This window comes from Prosopis cineraria, unplaced genomic scaffold (genome assembly GCF_029017545.1).
Source record: "Prosopis cineraria cultivar Desert tree isolate PC_DT_omini unplaced genomic scaffold, ASM2901754v1 PC6, whole genome shotgun sequence".
Lineage (NCBI taxonomy): Eukaryota > Viridiplantae > Streptophyta > Magnoliopsida > Fabales > Fabaceae > Prosopis > Prosopis cineraria.
This window is the reverse complement of record NW_026555337.1, coordinates 5,783,551-5,803,644: the sequence shown is the minus strand read 5'-3', so window position 1 is coordinate 5,803,644 and position 20,094 is coordinate 5,783,551. Positions and strand designations below refer to the sequence as shown.

Sequence of the window (20,094 nt, the reverse complement as noted above, 5' to 3'; positions counted from 1 at the left end):
GGTAAGCACTAATGTCTCAACAACTTAAAATCTTAGCATCCATGTACAGATTAACAACAATACATAATTAACTACAAGTATGCATAAAATTGCAGTACCATAAAATATGAGCATACAAATTTATAGGCTATAATTCATCATATATAGTTATGCGCAATAGATAATACACAAAATAAGTAAGCCACTTATTACCCTATCCAACCCTATACTATTAATTAAAACCATATGCTTATTCGTGATCTAATTTACACATTGAACTAACCAAAGCATCTTCAGTGCTTGAGATGTATCTAACTAAAGATACAAAGTTTAGGCTTAAATTATGACTCCTTTCCTTAAAGAATCCAATAAGAAGGTGTCATTATCTTATATTCTCCCTTTACAAACCTAGCCAAGTAAGCATTGAGAAATGATGCCTTGCATAAAACCAACCACTATGCAAAAAGTGGAGGCAAATTATGTAATCATTTAATCATATATATATATATATATATATATTAACATCGATAGCATCATCTCCTCAACCCATTACCAACGCATGTCATACATATGCAACAATCATAGTTTACATGTAGGCTTAAAAAAAAACATAGTACCTCATTGAATCATGGCTATAAGTCACAATTATACTAGGCAGGATTAAGTAATTCATTAAATTTCATAATCATATTCTTTACTATTTCTCAACAATTTATCACACAAATATAGTCTATATATGGGTATAATACTAAATCAAATAAAATTAATAAGCAATACTCGTGTAAATCACCATATTAAATATGGTTTGTACATACAGAAAAAAAACCTTTGAGTTAATTAAAGAGAGCTCTCAATAAAAGAATAGTCTTGAAAAGTCTCCAACCATCTTTAAAATATCTGCTTGCAAAACCTAAGCTCTAAAATCACTCACCACTTGTGATGTTGATCCTCTCTTTGGATCCACTTGCTAAGCACCGTGGTGCTTATCATCTAAGAAGATCTAGGCCATCTAGATTAGGCCATCTAAATTTATAAATTTTTTTAATAAATATATTCATCATCAATCTAGATAGTATTGATTTAATTTGCATGGTGCAATTTAATGTTATAATTTTTATAAATTTACTATCTAGATGTACAGTCCAAATTCAATATTAATTTTTTATCTACAAGGTTTAAATTTAAAGTTTTTATTTTTATTTTTATTTTATATTTATTAAAATTAAAAATTATAAAAAATTTAATATTAAATCTATCTTGTCCAGAGTATACATAGATAATCAGTTTATGAAAATTATAATATTGAATTGAACTATCCAAAGTCTTAAATTAAATTAGTTCTGTTCAGACTGATAATGAATATATTTATTAAAAAATTTATAAATTTTATTTTTATAAAATTAAAATTAAAATTAAAAAAATTAGATCATCTAAATTAAAAATCTTTCTGAATGATGAGCACCACAAATCCCCTCTCCTTCGTGTCCACACAGCGCCGCTATGAAGGAATTGTGCAATAGGTGCGTGTACCATTCACGAGGTCTAATCAATGGGACGGACCTTTTCCTTCGTTATTGTTTTTTCATGTAATATAATTTATTAATATATATATATATATATAATATTATAAATTATAGATACACACGTATTACATCTTCCCCCCCCCCCACAACCACCCACTTTCTTATATATAAATATATATATATATATATATTCTTTAAACATATTCTCTTTTATTTTATTTATAAAAAAGAAAAATTATATCACATTTAATAAAATTAATTAATTATAATAATTATATTTAAAAATAAAAAATTAAATTAAAATTTTTTATATTAATTAATATAAGTGTGCATTAATTATTTCTCGTTAATGTAAATTATGAGGGTTGATTTAAAAAATGTGTAATAAATACTTATTAAAATAAGTAATTTTTTTATATAAAAAATAACTAAAAAGTGATAATTTTTTTTATAAATAGAAACAGAGAAAGTATTATTTTATTTAATACTACATTTATTTTAAATTATAGGAAACTTTTTAAAAAGTTTCTCCGTCCCAAAATATAAAACACTTTAACTATATTAAAATTTCATTAAATATAACAATTTTAACATTATCTTTTTTCTATCAATAATTTCTTATGCCTCGATTTTTTTTCTATGCCCCAAAATTACTTAAAATTAATTTATTACTTTACGATTGAAATCTAGAATTTTACAATTATCCTCCAGATCTGCAATCAATGACTTCCGACAACCTCCAATGATTTTACGATCTAGAAACCATTGAAGGTCAATGGTGATATCTTCTGCTTCCCTCACCTTCGCTTCACCGTTTTCTTCTACTTGCTACATTTGATTTTTGCTTCTACTTTCTGCACATAGTTTTTGGGTTGTTGATTATGCCAGATTTGTCAATGCTGTTGTTCATTCAGGTGGAGGTGGACTGGAGTTTTTTTAATTATTATTATTTTGGACGGTGTTTTTGTATTTTCTCATTTTAGATGCATATATTAATTAAAAGTTAAATCATGTTTTCATATTTATGCCTAACATGTTTTTAAATTTCATATTCATATCTGTTTTCATATCCATCTTCATTTTTATGTTCATTTTCACCAAAATCACTTCCCCCATACCTTGTGGGGCATTAGGAAATACAAATGCTAATCCAACTGCCAATTTTTAATTTTTTTCTGGTGTCTCCTTAATTTATTTTAATGAGGAAAAATATAAGTGTTCGCCCTTATTTTTTTTCACATTTTAATATTAATTTCTATACTTATTTTTTCATTGCTTTGAATTTTTTAAGTTTCATTTATTTACAATGTTAGTATTTATTATCACTGACCAAATTAAATATGTTAATATATATATAACTCTATAAATTCTATTGCTAAGTTATAAAATTGAGATGAATTAGACATATTGTATAAGTAAAATAGCCACTAATCTTACTGTCCATCTACCCTAGTTTTTTTTTCCTTTTTTTATTAGTGTAAGGAGCAAGCTTCATCGATAGCAAAGAATATCACTTATGAGGCACCGAGAGAAATAGATAAATATTTCTCCATTAAATTGTTAAATATATAAGGGCTGGGTTCGAGCCCTAATCATGTTTAAAGTTTTATCCATTACAAATTTAAAGATTTTGATTTAACATTTTGATTTTTCCCCCTTTTTATTGCCTATCCTAATTTTAACATTTAACACAAGAAGTAACACAGCTTATTTTCATGTTGGATACTGTTAAGTTTTTACGGTCATATTTATAAATATAAAGACTAATATTGTATATCAATAAAATTTTATAAACTTAGAATAAAAAATAGAGATTAATATTAAAACACACTGAAAGTATATAAACTAACAATTATATTTTCACTTCTAATAATCAATGTTGTTGTGGAACTCTAAAATTAGTAAAGATAATACGATAATTAAAAAAATAATGCCATATTGTTTACAATGACAGATAAATAAAAACCAAAAAATATCTTTAAAAGTAACCACTAAAAAAAGGAACTGGGCAATGTATAAAGTTCCAAAATCTCTGATCAGACAAGTGATCAATCGGAAATATCATGATGACTTCATAAACAATAGCTATCAAGCGAAGACACCCACAAATTGCCACGTGAAAATCTTGTGCGGACCATCCTCGTCTTGATATTTGAGTGCGTGATCTTTGATTAATTGGAGTTATCTAGAGTAGGGTTATTGAAAATCTTTCTCAATAAGGAACTAAATCACTGCATTAACTGTGTTTACCTCTTTATGATCAGCAATACTGCAATATATTAGACTTGAAGTGTCAATTCAATTGAGTGAGATTAGACCTGTAAATTTGATGTCCCCGTCTCTTTTGAACATGAATATCTCACAACGCTTGCATACTAGTTATTGCCATCTTGTCCTTCTATACAAGCCAGGCTTTTCCCTTAACTGCTTCTTGTGAAAATGCGTGTATGGTTTTGCAACTACAAAAAATTTACTACACGCTTTCACCAAAAATCTTAAATTTAGTTATTTTTAATGCGAAATTAAATAAGTTCAAGATAGGTAAGTATGGATGAGAAAACAACTATAGTGAAGATTCCGTAAACTTGGGAATAGGTTAATAGAAAAATAATTTTTTTTCTTTACAAAATGTTATTGGACCCTTGGACCCGTGAATCCAAATATAGCAACTTAATCTGATATTGTGTCATAATACTTTAACATAGAGTTAGGAAAGCGGATTGTGTTTAGCTGGTAGCTCGTTTGATTTTTTTTTTTTTAAGGCTTGAGCTTGAAAAATTAGAAAATTTCAATGTAAGTGAACTTTTAAACTCAACCCACGTAGATCATGTAAAAATGAGTTCGGTTCAGGCGACCTGTTTTTATTTTACCTTTAAAAAAAAAAAAATCAATTTTCAAATTAAATGTAGACTTTAAAATAAAATATATAATTATATTTAAAAAATAAAATTTATATGAATTATTTTTAATTTCTTGACATTATATTTTGTATTTTAAAAAAAGAATATGTAATATTATAATATAAAAATTAAATTTAAAAAATTTAAAAAATTTTAAAAAATAAAAAAGGGCTCATAAGCACTGACCTTGATTAATAAGAGTTGAGTTTAAAAAAAAATAATTTTGCAGTAACCAAGCTTATTTTTTTAAAAAAAGCTTATATAAATCAAGCCAATGTAAGTTAGGCTCGCTCATTTACAAACTCTATTTTAATATCATGACAGCTTTAGATAATAAAAAAAAAAGAAAAAAGAAAAGGTTCATCAATGTCAATAAAACAACTCTACTTCCAAGTTTTCGACCAATCTAATTCAATCTATAAATATTCCTAATAAATATAGAAGATTTATCGATGTACAGGTGAATTAATAGATTTGGTCGTAAGGAGAAGAGTTTAACTTTATCACAATTAAGCTTGTTTACAGTGAAATTCGTGTGTAGCCACTAGGCTACTATCTAGTGGCTGCATAGGAGAAATAGTAGTTATGAAGATCACACACTTTGCAAACGTAAAACGAGAGAATGACTTCCTCCTAGGCTTCAACACGAGTTTAATTCCAAGCCTTGCAGTGATTAATCAACTTTAGGTGTCCGAGCCTGACTTGCTGTCAGCAACTTTTTTTCCTATGCCTTCCACCTCTTCTACTCGGTCCCCAGTCCCGCTAACCCAAATGAAATTGAAAACGTGCAAGTGCAACCAACCTCGTTCCTATTTTTATTTTTGTTTATGTTTTGTTTTGCGTATAATTTAAAAAATACCGAAATGAGATAGCGGTATATTACTTGTGCATTTTTTAGTATTTTGATAATATAGATTGATTAAGGAGTAACCGGAGTAGGGTGTGATTTTCAAAAGGTGGTTCACGCAATAAATTGGAGGGAAATTGTTAAGCTGCCCTTAGCCACATTTGTATTTGTAGCCCCCAGGCCCCAACCCATATCTATCTTCGCATGAAAAAGAAATCCATTTCTCTCCCACCATTAAAAATGGCGACCCCATTTCCTGTGGTCTATAAACTATCTTCCCCATCTTCATCTCCATGGAGCTTCTGCGACATTTAGCTTTTCTTATTGCTGAGCCTTTCAAACGCAAGAAAAATTCCTTGATATTATGGATATACCCAGAGAGAGACCTTTCAACTAGGGGGCTCCCTTTGCTCGTCTCTGTTTCCCATCTTCAAATTACTCGGGCCCCCCATACACGAGCAGATAAATTTTACTCAGAGCTACACAGCTCCTTCTCGTTCTTCTTCTTCTTCGCCTTGATGCCTCAACACCGAGCATCGTCGTTGATGGAACCGCTTCTTCGTTGTAGCAATGGCGGAACCAGCCATGTCTGTGATATCATAAGCTGGTTTGAAGATGTAACCAACAACGCTGGTTCTGTTCAGACGCAGATGCTATCCAAGATTCTGAAGCAGAACTGTGGGGCTGAATACCTCAAGAAATGGCTCGGGGACTATAATGTTCAAGACATGGATGATTGTGCATTGGAATCGCTTTTCACTTCTGTGGTTCCTCTGGCATCGCATGCCGATTTTGAGCCCTTTATCCAGAGGATTGCGGATGGGGACACAGCCCCTTTACTCACTCAACAATCCATAACCACCCTTTCCTTGAGGTATAGTTCTTCCTCCTCTCTTCTTTTATGGTCACGTTGGTAGGAATTAGAATATTAAATACAGACCGCACACGCCTCTTTGGGCTTGTACGGTCACTTTATCTCTTGAGAATTTGCTAGTTGAAGCATAAAGTTGTCGTCTTTCTTTGTAAAGAAAGAAAACCCTCCATTTTTTCTCCTGATGAATTGTTATATTCTGCAGTTCTGGAACCACAGAGGGGAGGCAGAAGTTTGTACCTTTCACCCACCATAGCGCGCAGACTACCCTCCAAATATTCACTTTAGCAGCAGCTTATAGATCAAAGTTTGTCTTAATCTTCCTCAGTTTCTGTTGACCGTTTTCTTTTTCCTTTTTTTTTTCCTTTTCCTTTTCAAGTTCTCGATCTTTTGCTGATTATAATAATGATTGCAGAGTTTATCCCACAAGAGAAGGAGGGAGGATTTTAGAATTCATATATAGCAGCAAGCAGTTCAAAACAAAAGGAGGCTTAACGGCAGGAACGGCCACAACGCACTACTACAAGAGCCAAGAGTTCAAGATCAAGCAGGAGAAAACGAAGTCTTTTACTTGCAGTCCAGACGAAGTAATATCTGGAGGAGACTACAAACAAGTCACTTATTGCCACCTCCTCCTCGGCCTTTTTTACTCTGAACAAGTCGAGTTCATAACCTCGGCCTTTGTCTACAGCATAGTCCAAGCCTTTCGCAACTTCGAAGAGCTGTGGAGAGAAATATGTTGCGACCTCAGGAATGGTACTGTGAGTTCCAGAATTAAAGTACCCAGAGTGAGAAATTCTGTTCTGGGGATTCTCTCCGATCCAAACCCGTCTCTGGCTTCAAAAATAGAAGTCAAATGCCAGGAACTAGAAAAGGTGAACTGGTTTGGTTTAATTCCTAAGCTGTGGCCAAATGCCAAGTATGTGTATTCCATAATGACAGGGTCCATGGAGCCGTATTTGAAAAAGCTAAGGCATTATGCAAAGGGTTTGCCATTAGTGAGTGCTGATTATGGATCTACAGAGAGCTGGATTGGGGTTAATGTGGATCCGGGTTTGCCTCCAGAGAATGTGACATTTGCTGTAGTGCCCACTTTCTCTTACTTTGAATTCATACCACTCCACAGATCCCAGAAAGCACAAGAATGCAATTCGGCTGGTGATGATTTCGTGGAAGACAAGCCAATCCCATTGTCCCTGGTTCAAGTTGGACAGAAGTATGAAATAGTCCTCACAACTTTCACCGGTAATTTTAACTATTTCATCTTCAACAATTTCAACGATATCTTTGCCCAAATCTAATTTATTTTGCCCCTTGTTCATGATCGCTTGCTTCGATCTTCTTGTTTTGTTATTAAAAAAGCCTAATATCACACGCAAAAACTGGAGATAAAAATTTTGTCGGGGCATCGATAATTTGGTCATGAACACACGGGTTGTCCATGTGTCGTGACCTATACTGCCATTTTACCACCTCCATTAACGACGTTACGTAGCTGTCATTTCAATGTCTCTTCTGACAATTATCGCCGTGGGTGGTTGCGGAATTGTCATTTTCATATCCCTAACCCCATGATTGATCATGCATTAATTCGCAAAACCAAATCAACAGAGACTTGATTAGAACCGAACAAATTAATGCCCGTTCATTCGCTTTCAGGGCTATACAGATGTCGATTAGGGGACGTGGTGGAAGTAGCAGGGTTTCACAACAGGACGCCGAAGCTGAACTTCATAAGCAGAAGGAAGCTAATTCTAACAGTGAACATAGACAAGAACACGGAGAAGGACCTCCAACTAGTGGTAGAGAGGGGCTCGCAGCTTCTGAGCACGGTCCAAAAGAAAGCCGAGCTAGTGGACTTCACGAGCTATGCTGACGTGTCGAACCAACCGGGACACTACGTTATATACTGGGAAGTCAAAGGTGAGGTGGAGGACGAGGTTCTTGAGGAATGTTGTAGGGAGATGGATGGAGCTTTTGCAGACCATGGGTATGTGGTGTCCAGGAAGACCAATTCCATTGGACCTCTCGAGCTTCGCTTGGTGGAGAGAGGAACCTTCAAGAAGATTCTAGATTACTTCGTCGCTAATGGGGCTGCTTTGAGCCAGTTCAAGACTCCTAGGTGCACTAATAATCAAGTGCTTCTCAAGATTCTTAACACTTGCACCGTGAAAAGTGTTCGTAGCTCTGCTTACTGTTCCCGGGAATGAGAAGAAGCTACTTCGTTGGGTATACTTTGTTAAGGTCGTATTTTGAATTTGCTAAGTATGTCTACTGATCATTTCGTTAGCAAGCTAGTTTTTGTCCGAATTTTTATGTTACTCGTGTAATCAAATATAGTATTCTCAATGAAGTCTGCTTAACCCTCCAAGTTCAGTCGGTGTGCGTTCGCGCGCGGAGTTACTTAATCATGTCACGTGATCAGACACACGAATAATTGTTTTGACTCATGAGTTCTGATACTAAGATTAATAGATTATAAAAAATAAATAAATTTTTACAAAATTTTAAAAATAGTTTTTTTAAAACATATGTAAGTGAATTAAAGGGAGTACAGTGATAACAGACCCCCCCACTTTTTTCCTTTCCTTTTTTTCTTATCAGAAGAAAAAAAAGGGATGCGACAGGAACGTACCTAAATCGATTGCAAGCGTTGAAATTGGATGGGACTGAGTGCTCATGAGTGGCGTGGAATTTGGAATTACCACAAATAACTAGCCGACGTTTGATACATAAATGGCTTGTCAATCATTTTGTCTTTCAGGATCCGGAGTTTTTTTTTTTGTTTTTATTTTTTATAAAACATAAATATAACGCAACTTTAAAATTAAATAATTAAGTCTAACAAAACGAAATATTACTTAAGACATCACCAACCCGAGTTAAAGTGGGAAGAAGGAATTTTTCTCACAATTGATCGTGAGTTTAAACTTAAAATCAAACTCGTATGTGTATGTATGTATGCATGTAATAATTTAATTTTAAAAAACTACTATTTAATTTAGTATCCCATGAATGGAGAGATTCCTTGTTCCTTACAAAAGAATAGCCCAAGGCATCGAAAATTCCAGATCTTGTCTACGTGCAGGGATCGATCTTAATTTTCACATGTATGTGAGGCTTTTGTAGTCATTTTAGCCAAGAGTTAGATTCCTTTTCATGTGTGGTGCATATAGAAGATAACAATTAGTTATTTTTTTAAAAAAAAAATTGTCTACATCTTTCTAATATGGTAACCCTATTGCTATTGATAACATGATATGGAAGGGAACAAAACAAAATTGCATAGGACCCAATGAAATGTACGAGGGGGAGCCTTAAAAAGGATATAAATCACTTATATTTGGAGTTACATTATTTATGATAGCTTTCTATATATTGATGATATATTTTACACCTTATGCTTTTAATATATTTGACTGAAATCAATAAAAATTTTAAACTTCATTAATTATATCATAAAATTTAATAAATTTTTACCTATACCCTCTAATAATTACAAAAAGAATTATTTTTAATGATTTTTTCTAATATTTTATAAGCGTATAAAGCTAAAAATGGATATTAAAAATAATGAAATATTCTATTAATAGGATTAAAATTAATTTTTTCTTTCTGTCATGTAAATAGAACCCGAGAAGAATATTGACAATAAAAAATGACCGAACCAACTCAATGTTAAACAAAATAAATTTGACAAAAACAAACATCAATTTTCCACAAACAAAACTCTTGTACAAAATTAAAGCAATCAAGTAGAATGTTAAATGTTGATCCAGGTAGTAAGTGTTTGATTAATATTCTAAAAATGTCTTAGTTTAAGTGATCTCATCGTTGTTCTCAGGAGACTTTCTTTTTTATAAATAATGTATAAATCTCTTGATGAGGAATCTATAAGTGGTAAAACTTGTTCTTGACCATGATGAGTTCCTAGAACTCTACTTGCAATCATGAAATTCTTCATGTATTTGCATGAAAAAAATACATCAAGTACTAATTAATCAAAGCTAAAAATTCAGTTTAACCAATAAATTCTCTAAATTGGTGTATATTCAAAGAATTCATCTATACATGTGTTGGCCTTTAAAAAAAAAAAATCTATACATGCATGTGTTGTTTAAATTGCCAATGCCTACCATTTGGTCCCCTCCCCCTTCCTTTTTTTATTCGTTTGCTACTTCAATGAATTTGCACCGTTCCTTTTTCAGAAAAATTCCACATATGATGAAATGATTCTTAATTATACAAGGGTTATAGGTTATGGCTAAATTAAGCAATTAACACAATTGAAGATGATGTCTAAGTAAGGGTGGAGAGAGAAGGGACTGGTAGGGGCGATGGCCCCTTAACTTTTTAATTTTTTTTAATAAAATATATAGGTTATATATTTTCATCTCCTCTAACTTGGTATATTATAGAAGTTATGAAACACTAGATGAAATTCTCATTTTAATTCAATATGTAGTCTTTTATATATGTATATCGCAACCATTTCAGTAGCTCGAAGATTTGATTGTCATAGAATCTACTCATTTTTAACAAGATAATACTATACATGCTCTTAAAGTATTAATGCTATTTTATTTTGCTTTTATTTTATATTTACTGAAAGAAATTATGAGAATTATTATTAACAAAATTTGTTAAGCATTGTAACAAAATTTCAACATATATTGAATGCCATGTATTTGATATCTATCACAAAATTATTTATTCAAAAGTTAAAAGGTTTGGTGATAATATTCTTACAAAAAAATTACTTTTTTTAAATAGTCAAGCTATTAAAATTTATGATATATATGATTTTTACTCCAATAAAATTTGATCTCATTGATATAAAGCTTTTATGACAATTGAACATTATTAATATGTTGATATATTTATTTACTACAATTATCAATTGAAAAAAAATTAAATAGTAAATTCAATAAAAAAATAATATAGCTTATTACATTAAATAGAATTTTAAATTCTAATGATGTATTTAAAACATTTAATGCTTATAAGGATGATAAAATTTTCATCAATGTAATGATAATTCATATTGAGAAGGAAATTGCTAAAATATTTATTGTAAACATAATAACTAATCATTTTTATACCATAAAAAATGATGAGTAAAAATTTATATATATATATATATATATATGTTATACATGTGTAAAATTAAATATAAATATATATGTGTTAAAATATTTATATTATGTCGGTGATATATATATATATTATATTTATTTTTTAATTATCATATATATTTTATCATCTTAATCTCTCTTAATAAAAATTTCTAACTCCGTCCTTGTGTTTATGTGTGGTTGCATTATATATGGAAAATTGTTGGAAACATGTAAAGCGTGCTAGAGACCCGAATAGTCTCAAAGTTATACATTGATCTGACATTTTATCAAACAAAAATAGACTCTTGGAATCCCTTGCTGTAGTCCCCGAATATTAAGTTATGAGTTAAACATAATGTGAGAAAAATATAAACTACATTAAATGGAAATGGTATATGAACTAAAGTCAACGTTAATTACAGCTCAGATGTAAAGACTAATTAAAATAAATTATTAGCAACTAATAAATGTTGATTTAGTTAGTAAAAATTTGACCCATAACCTACAAAATTTTAGGATCAAATCTCATTGCTGATGTAATTATTTGATTGTTGGGTGATTTATAATCACTCATTGAGTTTGAAAGCATATCATAAGCCTAATGAATCCCTAAAATTCAACTCATTTAAGTTTATCTCATATATTGAGCATTGTGAGTGAAATGTGGAGGCATTGTTTGCCCTGAACTTAGTGGCTCAAAGTTGTAGTTTTTGTTAATTAATATCTTTTTGATTATTTGGAGGCCTTTTATCATGCGTTGGATTTGGGCATCAAAATTAACAATCTGGGAACCAAAAACAATGATAGACTTAAGTGACACTCCCTCTTGTCTTTCTCTTTTATAAGTAGATCACATCCTAAAAAGCTTTTCTAGTTTTTTATATAAGTCACTTTCTTTTAATTTTTGGTATATAATTCTAAAAGTATCATTCGGCAAATTCCAAAAAAAAAGGTGCAGTATTTCAATTTTTATTAAAACTCTTCCGAAACATCAAAACATTCTCTAGTAATTTATTTTTAAGATAATCTCATTATTCTAACCCATTCACCTTAATTTCAGTGAGCTTGTTAAAAATGATTTCTAAAAAAGGTGACCCAATGTCATAGGAAAGAAGCACAAATATATGGTACGTACAAATAAATGTAGCGTGAAAAGATTGGAGAAGGGATATTGGGTGAGAAGCACAAGGGTAGATGAAGTTTGAATTAAAATGCAAAAGCAGTAAAAGCGACAAAAAGGAGAAGAAAATGGGCTTGAACATCACATGGGTTTGGTTTGGTTGATGGAGGGCTACCATGTTGGCATGATGGATGTGGGGAAGGGAGTAGCCGACCATTTTCCAAAGATCGAAGAAAAGACCACATGTCGTTTGCACCGCAACAAAGTACAATCCCACCACTTGTTTCTCACGTGCTGTCCTTCCTCATCCCAGCGTCCCTCTTCTTCTTTGTTATTTATTCCACTTTATAACCCACTTGTGGGGCTCACCAAAATCAAAAATCGATTTGAGTTCCAGCTGGTTGATTCACTCTACTCAATCATATGGTTCGATTCAATTTTTTCATTCGATCAGCAAATTTCAAAACTCAATAAATTAAATTGACAAAATTAATTTATTATTTATTCCACTTCGTCCTCTATTCCCCCACATCGTTCAAAAAAAAAATATATACATACAACACCAAATCTGCAACAGACTTGTGACAAAAAATTATAATACAATGGACAAAAATCAATGACTGCCAACAAATTTTGGGCAACGAACTGGCAAAATCCACCATCTCTTTGCGCTCGACTGCCAACAAGACCCTCCGCTATGAGTTGTAGGTGGCTGCTGTGTAAATGATCTCGAGACGATCAATCCATTCTCCTCCAATCGATAGCTTCAAGCTCGAGCCGATGGTGGAGGGTTGAAGTGACTCAAGCTTTTCCAAACTTTCGAGATATCTGGAGTAGGTGTCTTGGGAGGTCATGCAATGCTGCCTCCAGAGTGTGTCTTTGAGTACTTATCTGTATGGTTTCCTTAGCCAAATTGGCCAGACGAAATAAGCCTATATCCCTATCACCAATTGTCTTCCCATTCCGAAGTCGCAAGACTTGCTCACGTCTGCGCACCATTTGGTTAATTTCTGGAACCGTTTGTTGCAGTTCTCGCAATATTTCACTGTCGTCATGCGGCGGCGGCGGCAATGGCAATACTTGCACATGCCTGGTGTTCTTGATGTTCACCATCTCCTCTCCTCCTAAATATGCAACCCACCTTAGCTAGAGGAGCAGGAATAACAAAACATTATAATATAACGTATATAAGTTAGGAGCTAAGGGAATGAAGGAGACATACCTGCTGCCACAATGCAACTATATGAATGCACGGTTTCGTAAATTCTCAAATTGTGAAGCTTTGCTACCAAAATGAAACAACCTCAACCTAATTTTTCACACTTAACCCTGTTCTATTATAGTAGTAAAGGATTTACCTATCATGATAGAAAATGAATGATTCAACTATCAAAGGTAGAAAAATGATTGCCCTTATTTTTACCATGATATTTAGAATAAATATAGTTGACTAACATAAACCCTTACCAATGGAAAGTGTTTTCACATAACATTTAAGATTACCATAGTACTAAAGGCTAAAAGTATTTGATCTTATAGCAAACTTACAATCAATTAATTGCCCATGTCTATTGTAGTAGGAAATAAGGAAACTCTCTCGTGTAGTACTCTGTTATAGTAGAAAAAGAATAACTCTGCACAATTATAATTAAGATAAATGATCAAGGAAATGATGAATAGAAACAAAAATAAAACTCTGAATTATATATGGAATAAGGGTGTTATATATGGAATCGGAACCTCTCCTGGATCTTCTCTGTTGGTGATCATCCGGGTAAAATCATCACCATTCATTCTTTTTCATTTAATCTGACGGCTATCGCTCCAAGCCTCTATTTTTTTTTTTTTTTGGGAGCCAAAATTGTTCCAAGACGTTGCTTCCGTTCCCTTCACAGCGACCGATCTCGAAAAGATTAGAGATTGGACACATGAATATTACTTTAGTGAAATATTAATTATTTTTTGAAAACAACTTTAATTAAAATTATTTAATTAGTTGCTGAGTTTTGAATGAGTCAAAATTTTGGGATCAAGTAATTAATTTTCTCTTGTTTTTTAAATACATTATAATCTTAATTATATATATTTAACTATTAATAGATATCTTTTATTAAAAGTAATTTTATTTAACGTGCAATCAGACACAAAGAGGGCACTTCTACATGAAGATTTGAATCTCAATTTGTCAGGTTGTGAGAAATAATGAAAAAAATTATTCTTATACCTCTAAGTATTTTATAAATTAAAAATAATAAAAAATATAATAATATTAATATTTTTAATGTTTTTCAAAAAATATCTACAATAATGTACTCCAATATATATGGTCTTTCAGTATAAAATGAATTAAATTTAAATAACTAATTAATATCTAATATATTATATATATTTTGTGAACAAATAAAATGTTATTTGGGTATTTGGACTAAACCAGACTAGATTGAGCTCGGCCCAAATTTTTTTTGGACATATTTTGGTCTGTATAAATAAGTCCAAACATTTAAAATATATTATTTTTTTAAGTTCATACTTAAAATTTTTGGTTTATTCAGGTTGACCCCATTGAGTTTAGCTTGAAATATCAGATTCAAAGCAATGTAAATACAACAAACTTTTCTAATTATATTAGACTTTTTTATGTCTGGTTTACTTGTGTGGGATTTAATAGTAATTCTTTCATCTTTACCTATATTAAAAATAGAAAGAGAGATAAACAATAAGCAATGAGTCATAGAAATAAGTTTGCAATGGAGATAAAATTAGGAAATGGTAAAAATAACTATTTATGTACCTTACTAGAAGGGCGAAGTTTTTTTGTGTAAATTGTAACATCCCGAAGATTAGACTCCTAACAATTTAGTAATTAAGAATGATTAAGTAGGATTTGCATGGCTTGTGTCAGAGAAGACTAATAAGTATTTAGTTAGAATTTTACATATAAATTGAGTTTAAAGTGAAATTAGGTCACTTAGACATCAAAAAGTAAAGAAAAATAAGTAGAAAAGTCTTATGCCACATCTCACGGTGCCACACACGCGCCGCGATGAGTAAGGCCAAGAAACGTGAGATTGTCTTTTCTGTACCACATGTCGCGATGCACGGTATGTGTTATGCACAAATAAGTCGTGAACTAATGCGAAAAAACAAAAGGGAAAGAAAGGAAAAACAAAGGATCTCATCTTTGCTCTGCTAGGGCACGATCTTATAGAGGATTTGAGAAGGTTTGAAGCTCCCAATCATTAAGGTATGTGTCCCGCACTCCTTTCCTCCCTTTCCTTTCCATTTTCATTAGGATTTAAGTTAGGGTTTGATAATGAGAGATAATTTTCAGTCCATATAGGTTATGGGTTCAAACCCACTGACTCAAATGAAGTTAATGAGAGTTGTTTAAAGTATTTAAGCCTAGTATTAATAGTTTTAAAGATTGTTGGTTGGTAAATGCCATAAATATCCGAAAATGGCATTAATGAGAGTTGTTGGAGAAGTTGTAGTGCCATTAAAGGAGGTTTAATGACTCATTAATAATGTTGAGAGCTAAAGATAGTTAATAAACCTAATAGGTAAGCCTAAAGGTGAGAAATAAGGGTGTTGTAAAAGAGAAAGTATGAGAGTTGAAAATGTGTTGTTGATAATGTTCATGAATTTAAAATTGATTAATTGTAGATTAATCATTCAAACACCGTATTTGGCTTTAAAAAAAAGCTTAGAAGTAAATTATTGAGGGGCAAACCTTTAGCCTCTAAAAGATTTGAGATAATTGGGAGAATCTTATTTTAAGTAATTGTTTTATTAATTACGTTATAATTGAAATGCATTTATTTGCACATATAGTTGTGATTGGTGAATGTATATACATGCTATGAAATATGAGATGGCATATTGATTTATTTGGGCTAAAGATGTGAAAATGAATTTGAAATGAATTTCGATTACAATGTAAAATTGAAATGAGTAGTTGATAATTAGTATGATAAATTTTGATTTATGATAAGTGAAATGAGATAGAGATAGTTTTGTTGAATTGAAATTGATAGATAAATGTGTTAAATGTGAAAATGAGATTGATGCTCCCTTATGTAGTGTATTATCTTAAACTCAATGTGTTAACATTGAATAAATGAAAATGTGAAATGAGTTGAAAAATTATAATTTTTTTATGTCCAGACCTATTCGAGCTAGCTCAAATACCTAAATAAAAAAAGATTATTTTTAAAAATATATATAATATATAATAAATATTAATTAAATCTTTAAGTTTTAAGTCATTTTATGCTAAAATATCATATATTTGAGTCATATGCATCGTTTAAGGATCAAAAATATTTATTTTTTATTTTTTATAAAATAAAATAATTAATTTTAAAGTTAAAAAATTAATTAAAAATGATTTTAAAATTCAAATTTAAGTATTTGGGCCGCTCGAAGAAATTCATGCTGGCTTAGTTATTCGGGCTTTTCAGAGAATCAGGCCTATTCGGATCGGGCTTATTCAGGCTCAGCTTAAATAGGCCCAGCCCGCCCAAATTCCTAGCTCTACTACCATGGGAGAAAATGATAAGATATAATTTTATAAAATATTTTACTTGTAAAATAACTACCATGACAGAGAAGATTAAGCTAGATAAATAAGTACTATTATGGTAAGTAGAATTTAAACTTCTTAAATTGTCATTTCTAAGATTTGGAATCCCAAGCAATTAAAAACAATATAAGTGTGAAGGCCCAAAAGATCTATTTAAAATTGAGAATACAATAAACCTAATAGAATAGGAAAAATAAAAATAGTTATGCATTTTAAAATCTTAAAACTACTTATCAACTTTTCCAAATAGCATAAATAATTTTTAGTACTGCTAATATACATTACTATCATAGTTAGATTACAGTCATCCAACACATTTTATATCAATAAATTTAATATAAAAATATTTAATAATTGATTTAGGTTTGCACAATTCAATACGTCAAATAAATTTTAACCTCCCATATGTCATTAAACTAAAATCACATTTTTTTAACCTTATATTCCAACAAGTACAAACCATAAACTCATAATCAAAATAGATAGCTCAATTAATTTTCAAAACAAGCCAATTATACAGCCTAATTACCATGTCATTTTAAACTATTCAAAATAAAGTGGATATCAAAGTTATAGTCATCCAAAGTGTATCAAAAGCAAAAATAGTTGGAAAGACATGATTATAACATTACATTCATATAATTATCAATAAATAAAAAATCCTAATATTGATAATATAACACATTAAAAATTATAAATTAAAATACTTAAAGAGATAGTGGATATATGCTATTAAGTTTCAGGGACTTCTCCATACGCCATTCACAGTTCTTCTCCTGAAAATTATTAATCATGTAATGAGACTTAAAAGTCTCAATGACAAATATCAATTTATGATAGTGTATACAAATAGTTAAATGTGTGCTTGATAAGTGGAAAACAATAATCATATAATTCCAACAAAAATATAAGTAATATTATAATGCATGACAAACAGCTATCATTATCTCCATCTATTAATTTCAAGCTGTAGCCCTTGCTCGGTGCTAAATTACTTGATCAAAGGTAAATTAGTTTAAGCCCTTACAAGCCACCTATTGAGCCTCCAATAGAGACGTACCATATGGCACAAAAATACAACATCAATAAGTCTTCCAACACTTCTCACAAATAAAAAAAAAAATTTCACATCCACATTATACAATTGTAAACTATAATCTTTACAATTTTTTTTATTTTCAACAATATCATAACATAACATTTCACTTGGCAAAAACATTTAAAAAACATATTTACCATTCCATAATTTTTTCCATGAACATAACAAAATAATTTTCTAACAATAATTCACAAATTTTTAATAATCACACAAATAATATGAAGCAACACTAATCACAAATTAAAGCAATTTGTAAATATTAGTTTATTAGTTTCAATTATTCCTTACAATTTTTTGATAAATTGTTCCTTACAATTTTTCTTCCACCACAATCTTTACCAACAATACAATCTACAAACAATATATTATTTATAAATATTAGTTTCAATTATTGAAACTAATAAAATAACTCTAATAATAGAATTAGAGAATATAACATAATTATTAATCTCATTATTAATACAAATTTAGAGTTTGTACCATCAAATAAAATTTTTAACTCATCTTTTAGTCATGAATAAACACTAATAAGGTAAAATCAACCTCTAAATTAATTTTTACTATCAAAATTTTTTTTATTTCATAAATTCGTACACGAAAATACCCAAAATTGTAAATTTACTCTCAAGCATAGAATCATCATTCTATAGCCATAATAATCTATTTTTCATTTCAAATAATTATCTAAACCTCAATAAGTCAATATATTTTCATATTTAATAAAAATATACCCATAAAGTCTAGTGTTTAACTCATAAGCTTCAAATTCAAATCTTATTAACAAATTTATATTTTAGAACATTTATTATACTACTAATAACCTCAACAACTACATTTATTTAACATAAATTTGTCCCTCTTCCAAACTCTAAATTCTTCATCATCACCAAATTAGAAACTAAAGAAGAAGGATGACTAAAATTTTTTTAAAGTACTTATATAGTCTTAAAAAGTTTAAAATTACACCTTAGATATCCTGTTAGAAAGTTTCACCTTTAAAAACTAGCTCCCTAATCACCGGTAACTCATGTTCTCTCCATCTCTACTCACGCACGATAAAAAGGAAATGAAAAGACAGAGGGAATTGAAAAAAGGAAAGAGGGGTGGGTGTTGTTTTTTTTTTTTTTAATGTGGGTACCACGCTATAAAACTCCTCCCTTCATCTTTTTTTTTTACTTTATACCAATATTTTCATAATCGAAATAGATATTGAATCACAAAGGTTAACGGTTCATGGTTCGTATGATCCAATTGAGTTGGACCAATAGTCGAACCGTGATGTAATAATTAAATTAAAAAATTATACATGTATATAATAATTTAAATATAAGAAATAAATATGAAATTTCTACTTAACTTAAAAATAAAATTAAATATTTTAAGTTTATCATTACTTAATAAACCACATAATATAATATAATATCAAATGATTGAAAAAATTGGTCATTTTTTAAAAAAATGACAAAAAAGGCATTTTTTAAACAATCTGGTTTTTAAAAACCGAAATCGATTCTCGATCTGACCGCCAGTTCAAAGCAACCCAATCTGGCCTAACTCCCTAAATAGTTTTTTTGCTTGACCAAACCATTAGCTGATTGGTTGACAATTTGACCTGTCCAACCGTCTAGTTCATTGATTTTTAAATCTCTGCTTTATATCCTACACATAGAGCTAGGAAAATGGGCCGGCCCTTGATGGGTTAGGGCCTAAAAGGGTCAACCTGTCTAATTCTAAGTTTCTTTCAAGGGGCTTATATTTGAAGTCTGGCCGTAAGCATAACGGGCTTAGGGCTAGCCCTATGGGCTTCAAGCCTTTTTACATTTTTTTCATTTTTTGAATTAAAAATAATTAATTCATTCTGTTACAATATAAAATCTTACTTCAATATTAAATCACATAAATAACATCTTAATTCTTAATATCAACAATATCTTGATTATATAAAAATTCCCTTATTTTAAATAATAAAACATTAAAATTTATAAATTCTTAATTTAAGTCATACAATACAAAATTATATAAATAAAAAATAACCTATTATTAAAAAATATAATTT

General features: G+C 30.4%; 1 protein-coding gene across 1 annotated transcript; it reads left to right on the top strand.

Annotated features, from left to right (window-relative positions):
- Positions 1-5,439: 5,439 nt before the first annotated feature.
- LOC129312612 (indole-3-acetic acid-amido synthetase GH3.10-like) lies at positions 5,440-8,491 on the top strand. The gene is made up of 4 exons (XM_054955279.1): positions 5,440-6,123; positions 6,326-6,427; positions 6,536-7,365; positions 7,780-8,491. Exons 1-4 carry the CDS (start codon positions 5,543-5,545, stop codon positions 8,328-8,330), a joined length of 2,064 nt encoding a protein of 687 aa, XP_054811254.1. The 5' UTR covers positions 5,440-5,542; the 3' UTR covers positions 8,331-8,491.
- Positions 8,492-20,094: the final 11,603 nt, after the last annotated feature.

Coding starts and splice junctions, on each gene's coding strand:
- LOC129312612 (XM_054955279.1), top strand. CDS start 5,543: ATGGAGCTTCTGCGACATTTAGCTTTTCTTATTGCTGAGCCTTTCAAA. Junction 6,124..6,325: donor ATAACCACCCTTTCCTTGAG/GTATAGTTCTTC, acceptor TATATTCTGCAG/TTCTGGAACCACAGAGGGGA. Junction 6,428..6,535: donor GCAGCAGCTTATAGATCAAA/GTTTGTCTTAAT, acceptor TAATGATTGCAG/AGTTTATCCCACAAGAGAAG.